This window comes from Pyxicephalus adspersus, chromosome 11, assembly GCF_032062135.1.
Source record: "Pyxicephalus adspersus chromosome 11, UCB_Pads_2.0, whole genome shotgun sequence".
In the NCBI taxonomy this organism is placed as follows: Eukaryota; Metazoa; Chordata; class Amphibia; order Anura; family Pyxicephalidae; genus Pyxicephalus; species Pyxicephalus adspersus.
This window is the reverse complement of record NC_092868.1, coordinates 59,405,436-59,412,945: the sequence shown is the minus strand read 5'-3', so window position 1 is coordinate 59,412,945 and position 7,510 is coordinate 59,405,436. Positions and strand designations below refer to the sequence as shown.

At 45.7% G+C, this 7,510-nt stretch overlaps 1 protein-coding gene across 2 annotated transcripts in view; it reads left to right on the top strand.

The window, feature by feature from the left end:
- Positions 1 to 1,872: 1,872 nt before the first annotated feature.
- The window catches only part of KIRREL3 (kirre like nephrin family adhesion molecule 3), a 587,585-nt gene continuing 581,947 nt past the window's right edge, over positions 1,873 to 7,510 (top strand). Inside the window, exon 1 of one of the 2 annotated variants that reach the window (XM_072425973.1) lies at positions 1,873 to 2,063. In XM_072425973.1, coding sequence (XP_072282074.1) covers positions 2,012 to 2,063 — 52 coding nt within the window. In that variant the 5' untranslated portion in view covers positions 1,873 to 2,011. The remainder of the gene's footprint in view (positions 2,064 to 7,510) is intronic. The other variant, XM_072425974.1, reaches the window with a different exon arrangement.

Here is a 7,510-nt window from a genome sequence, read left to right as displayed (position 1 = left end):
ACAGCACTGCGTAATATGTTGGTGCTATATAAATCCTGTTTATTAATAATAATAACAGTATAATAAAAAAAAGACACAAAACCTCATGGGGACCGGCACACAGAAATATCAGGGGATTGGTCATCACTACGAAGACTGGGGTAAAGATGCCGGCCCGCTAATTCATTAATGGGGGTCATTCCCTATAAACTGGCTGCAAGTAAATACAGATCTGCGTATGTGTGCACTCAATGTGTTTATTACTACATAGCATACGCATTTACAAAAATCCATAACAGTGGGCAAAAACACCAAAAACATTCCAATTTTTTTTTTTAGACGTGTCACTGCTTGGTTGATCTTTGGAGTGAACATTCTGTAACCGCCATGATTAATAAATGCCACGTTATGTACGCTACAACCTATGGGTGCAACTAAATCTGGTGAAGATGAGGTTTGCAGGCCCTGTAGGATAATGGGATCTAAGGAATCCCAGCTCTGCTCTGTATGGATCACTGATGCACTTTACAAATTTAAATATTTTTACAATCTTACCTGCAGTTGTGCGCTCCTGATGCAAGTTTATTCGCACATTGCATACGCAACTAAACATTACATTTTTTCTATTAGACGCTGTATGACCAGACTTTGGAGAGATCACTCTGTGATCGCCACTGTTGGTAAACACCACAACCTGTAGGTACAAGTGAAGATAATGTCATCTAAAGACGTATGTGTCTTTGGTGAATGCAACCCCCCCCCCCCCCTCCCCCAAAGTGAGATAACTCAGCACTTAGCAATAGTTGAACCTTGCAATGTACGGATTACTGACACATTTTACAAATCAGCATATTTTACAATCTCTTTTATTAATTTTAGACACACTGCTTAGTGTCTGGACCCCTAAGCATGCATTCTATAGAAAATAGCTGATAAGTAAATCGGGTCAGCATGCAATTCTCCAGGCTTACGCCCCTCTAGTGAATGGGCCCCCAGAAAGTGAGCTCGTTCCTGAGCTCTGCCCTGTACAAATCACTGATGGGTTTTGGCATATTTTACAATCGCTTCTACCTGTAGCCATTGGCACTTGATGCATGCTCATTGCTACATAGCATACGCATTTCCAAAAATCCCCAACATTGGTTAGATACACCTAAAAACATTCTACTAAATTCTAATTTTTCATTTTAAACATTATATGTCTGGACACCTAAGCATGCATTCTATAGAAAACAGCTCATTGTGTGCACAGGTGAACCTGGCGAGCATGCAATTCCTTGGCTAGCATGCGATTGGCTGTAGCAAATGGGCCCCAAAAAAGTGTGCTCGCTCCTGAGCTCTTAGTAATGTAATAAGATTTACTAACCAGCATATTTTACAATCTCTTCTACCCGTAGCCATGCACAATTGATGCATGCTCATTGCTACATAGCATACGCATTTCCAAAAATCCCCAACATTGGTTGGATACACCTAAAAACCTTTTTTCCAAATTCTTGTTTTTCATTTTAGACATTATATGTCTGGACCCCTATGCATTCTATAGAAAACAGCTCATAGGTAAATCCAGCCAGCATGCGATTCTCTGGCGAACGCCCTTTTAGCGAATGGGCCCCAAAAAAGTGTGCTCGCTCCTGAGCTTTGCCCTGTACTGATCATTTTACTAAATCAATTTTTTTTATTTTAGACATTATATGTCTGGACCCCTAAGCATGCATTCTATAGAAAGCAGCTCATAAATTGTGCGCACAGGTGAACCTCGCCAGAATGCAATTCCTTGGCTAGCATGTGATTCGCCGGCTTACGCCCCTTTAGCGAATGGGCCCCCAGAAAGTGATGTGGCTCCTGTAATTCCTGCCCCTGTCTGCCTGGAGGAGGAGCACACACAGCACACGGATTCTGCTCTCTCTCGGTGTTTTTGCTGCTGAGGAGCCGCCGAGGTTGGATGCGATCTGAGCGGATCCAGGGACCGATAATCCCGCCACCCCCTCCGGTACCGGGAAGCTGAAGCCCACATTGTCCGGTGCCGGGGATGGAGCTTTGCCGGATGGAGGTGTTGCTGCTGACTATTCTGCTCGGAGGAGGTAGGAGAGGAAACATTCACCCGTTACTTTCTTGCAAAGTGCTGGCTGGGGTCACCTTGTTTAGCGATCCCCGGTGCTCCGGTGTCCTCCCGGTGCCGGGGCTCCTCCGGGGGTGACGGAAGGATGTCGGCCGTGTTCGGCAGTCGGATTTGGCTGTCCGGTTCTCCGGCAAGTTTATAGAAATGAATCCGGTGCCAGGCGGCGGTGCCCTCCTGTGTGGCACGGATGGATGGGGTGTCACCTGTTGGAATTTTCTGCACGGGGGCAGAATTGTGCCCAAAGGGGGGCAGAGGCTCTACGTACGCTGCATGCCAATGGAGGGGGCAGCAGAGGCACGCCTGGGAATATTGCTGGAGGTGCCAGCTGTCTGTGCCATGGCACTATGATAAACTTTCAAGGAGCCTGCATGGAGTGTGCTCTGCCTGGCATGACATGCTACTTGTTGATGAGTGTTGTCTTAGATTGATGTGACTCTGGAATTCTAGCTCAGGGGGTTCAGACAGAAGTTCTGGAGATGATGCCAAGTTCTGGTGCCAGGAGACAGCTGCTGACAAAGGACAAGGGGTGGCAGAGGGGCATGCAGGAGAAGGGGGGTAACATCTAATAGTTGGCAGCTGCCAGCATTTACCCCTGCCAGGCGCTATGTTATCCAAGCCAGTTTTTCCCCACTTAAATATAAATATATATTTCAGGTTTTGGGTTATAATGTTATTATTATATTGTAAATATTAGAAGATCTATACCACCCAGGATGTATAATACAAATGTTGGCTATAACCTTGAAATTAAATAATATTAAAACATTGCGGGCAGTATGAATGTGCCACCTTTGCTTCAGGAATCCCCAGGAGGAGCGCTGCTTGGGAAAGGCTGGCATACACAGAGCAGTGCCAGGAAAGCTGGGAAAAGGGCCGGATTCCCGGGAAGAGAAGGACTGGCAGCGTCAGAAGCAATGCTGCCTATTTGGGCAGAGAGAATCCCCGTCCTTTATCCCGGCTTCCTGCAGCCGCTTCAGCCGCCTCTAACCGAGCGACGGTTTTCATGCAGAGCGTTCACAGTGGGGTTAAAATTTTCCAAGCTGGTGTCTTGTTATTTGCCCATTTGGTGTAATAGACCTCATCACTCGTAGCGTCAATGTGCTTTCACCGCTTTCTGCCTCCATGGGACCGGTTACAGGCGCTCGCCCGTTCCGCCACTCCTGACCCTGTTTGTGTGGAGGAAAGAGAAGGGAGGATGGAGATCAAAGAATGATCCTTTGTGTTGTTTCTGTTGTTCTGTGGATGACCCCCGAGGTCCCCAACTTTTAGCCAGATCTTATTGTTGGGCATTGGTGGCCCCGCCATCATTCACTGTGAGCAACAGCCGGCCACCAATCTAATAACATGCAGCTGTCAGATTCTGCATCTCTGTTATTTTGCACATCAATAAAAAAGCTGCAAGATTAAACCTGTCTTCTGGAGGCGAGTCGGGAATCACGTTTAGTTTGATGTTGACGCCAGGAGACAGGCTGAATAACCTGAAGTGTTACCTATAGGAATGTATTCCCTCTCTACCCCTCTGAAAACATTCCTCTCATTTTCTGCTCATTTTCCGCTGAGATTTAAACTTCCAAAAAGAGGGAAATCTGCAGCGATCTCCCAGAGAACACCGGAGGGGGGCGGATTGGTGACAAGTGCTGTGTATAGAATTTGATGTGTTGTCACCTGAACTATATGACTGTGTGAGGCGTAATAAGTCATAACCAATTAATAATTCAACGTGTTGTGACCCATAGCAACTAGAATCATTGTCCAGTTCAAGCAGTGGAAGCAAGGACTTGCTTGAGTAAATCTGAAACTCAAACTTTTTGTTTACTTTTAGAATCCTCTGACAGGTCCTCTTTTGCTGCCTGTGACCCATGGAGGGGGATTTTCCTTGGCTTCCTGTCTTGTAGACACAACAGGAAGCCAGAGCACATTTCTTCTTAGTGAGGCAAAATCCCTCGTTAGCCATCACCAAATGCAAAATTCCCCCCTTCATGTCCGGTAACATTTTGGACCAAATGTGAAGGAGAATCTATTAGGAGGTGAGAAAACATTGGGGGGGTCTAACCCTTCTTCACTCCGGTGTCTGATACACTTACATATCGTACTGATATTAGAGGTCACAGGAAGGTTGCTTGAGATTTTAGAAGGGGTTCAACTCACACTTCAACTTTTTGCAAATTACTGAAAGTTTTCATAGCAGTTTGTAGGAGACGTATGTATGTTTTATTACACAGCAGGTACCCTTCTCATTGGCTGGTAGTTTTCAGGTCAAGCAAGTGGATATCAAGGTAATCATTGGTTAGCTTCAATGGGTTTGCCGAATGCAGAACAAACTAAATCCGTCCATGTTTGCCCATCAGTAGTGCAGAGATGTAGTAAAGGTGACAACAAGGCTTCAGTGTGCAATTAAAATACAGTAAATGTGTCAGGTGTGCTAATCTGTAATGTGTGGGATTTACCGGTCAGGGTTATCATGGTCAGATATACCTTTGGGCTCACATGGTTGGAGCCCAGAGGTGGCAGAGACAAAGATGTGACTGTTTGTTTTATGACTGTATCATTACCGTAGTCTTGTTTCAGTTTGTATGCACATGGTGACAATGTTTGTAGTTTGGGACCTTTAAACAAGTAAATGTTATGTGTCCAGGGGGTGACCCCGGCAGAGGCTCCATGTCCAGGGGGTGACCCCGGCAGAGGCTCCATGTCCAGGGAGTGACCCCGGCAGAGGCTCCATGTCCAGGGGGTGACCCCGGCAGAGGCTCCATGTCCAGGGGGTGACCCCGGCACAAGTTAGCTAGTTTGGGCACCAATGGCCAGGTGCTGACTGGTGATGGGAATTTGTCTAATAACTAAAAACCAGTGAATATGGAACAAAATCTGCCACCCTCCGGGTGCCCCCAGAGGTGATGATCTGCCTTCCTCCTTCATCCCCAGACAATTGCTTTCACTCTCAGTGCACTCCTCCATCCGGACTGTTCATCACCTGCTGTGCATTCCCAGCCAGGATGAGAAGGTCAAGCGGTCTGGTTAGTGGACGCAGAGACATTATGTCTCCCATTAGACACCCTTACATCTCCAGAATGGGTTGGTGTAACCTGGAGGGTCTGCGCCCACTGGGATAGGGTGGAATCAGATGTAAAATGTGCCCGTGGTTATCCCTGGAATGTTTTCTGGTGTCCGTCATTGCTGTGTGAATCTGCGATTCCTCCCTCTCCCTGGCTGATCATCCCACTGAGCATCGTGTTTGGTTATTAATGGGTCACCGGCTCTTATAGTGAACGTGCAAAGAGCTGATGTGAGCAGAGATGATCAGGCATGAGCTCAGATGATCTGTGACAGGCCCTCTTTGTTATAAACCCACCATAATGGCAGACCAGGGTCCCAGGGTCCCCCAGGAATTAGAGATAATCAATTAACCATTGCAAAAAAAATCTCTAATATAACAGCTAATACAGAGACAAAGTAACCTAAACCCATACATGCAACTCTAAAATGCCCCATCACTTCCCCACTGCCAACCTTTATGTTGCCCGGGTCCTTCTTGCACTCTGAAAGCTGTTGCCCACCTTCCCTGGTAACTGAAACATGCTAGGGTGACACCGCTGTGAAATGCAATGAACACTTTGAACTTGATTTTTGGTGTGCATGGCCTGCAATTTATAGGAAACACAGGTAGGGGTCTCAGGAATTCATAAAAGCAACGTTTATGACATTATAAGATTTTATTACCCGTTGGGATTTTTGGATCCGTGGGGGATGGGGAAGCGGAAAGAGAATGGGCATACATGTACTCGTCCATCAAAGCCGGAATATCCCATGATGTTTCGAAGTAGGGGCACATGACTAAAATCTAACATCAGGTCACATGTGCTGGTATGGTTCACTCAATGCATAGCTGCAGTGGCACTGGTCACATGACCTTGAATCAGCATGCAGTGGGATTTTGCTGTGATGATTGACAGGTGAGTTTCTGGTCCTCCTTAACTGGTCTCATTTTGCTCAAAGTTGAACTTTAGGCAGCCATAAGCACAGCCGCGTCGCCGTTTACTGATAATTATTCCGACTCCCCCCAATTCTCACTCTGACTTCAATATGAAATTAACATTTTCTACAAGAGCACCCCATGACTTGTATATTAAAGTTTGCCATCCAAAATTCACACAGACACCGGCCCATTTGTCGCCCCTCTGTGCCCAATAATTGCTTGTAATCACCCCGTTGTGCACTTCACTCAGAAAAAGCTTCCACATTCACCGCCCGGCATCTGCTCACCATTTCTGGGCTCTTTCCTTGCCCAGAAGAAGGAGTTTAGGAAGCAATTTATGGAGGTGATTTGCATGGGCCTGGTGGCTCTTCGCTGTTTTGTTTTTGTCTAATTGGATTTCATGCAGTAGGTAGAATTTTCCCGGGCTCAATGGAGGGAAATGGGGACCTGTTGGTGGCTGGGCTGTAATTGCCGGGGAAGGAGGGGACGCCAGCTGCACCCATAATACAGAATGAGGCCGTCTGGAATCCTGAGAGCTGCGGCTTTGTGTTGGGGTTTTGGCTCTTTTTGTCCCCCTGTGATGGCGCTGAGCGGATAGAGAGGGGAGAAGAGTCCATTCATCATAAGGGGAACAAATCTGTTACATTGTTATACTTCAATATGTTTACCATGATATTCAAAAAGATTCACAGGCCACTGGTTAGATTCACTGCACATTTACGCTTTACCCCACATCTACTACACTGGGAAAGTGCACAACATTGGTGATATTTAGTTATAATTTATTTATTTCTCTCCCAGTGCAAAGAATGAATTGATATAAGTCACTGAGTACATATGCAGACATTTCCCCTTGTAACCATTACTGTTTTACCCCCCAACTGCATGGGGTAAATCTGGGTATAAGCTGCTCCAGTTCCATCATTTAATGAATGTGGACAGCCGCTGAAATAAAACCATCCCTTCCTAGGAAGCCTGTCCTCACTCACTACTTGGCATATGCAAAAAGATTTTCTGTAATTCTAAAGCTCATTCACCTACCAGATTCACCTCCACATTAGGTCTCTTGGTTACCATTCACCTAACATTTGATAAAGTCCTCAACTGACTGAATAGGTGGACATTTGTCCTCAGTAACTAACACACCAAAAAGTTATATAAACTGCGACAAATATGGAACAGACAGACTTCCGGCAGCTTTAAGTTTCTGTATCCATCTTTTAACCATTTCAGGTCCTTTCTGCCCCTGCAAGGTTCTGATGAAGGGGCACTTTGAAACCCCCAAAATGTGTTTAATAACATTATATGACAATACAAGTATATACAATACAATACAAATATTATTTAGGCTGAGGCACTCTGATTTCTTCTGTACATACACAGAATGTGTGTGGATTCACTCCTATACATACAACATGTAATGTGCATATAACAGA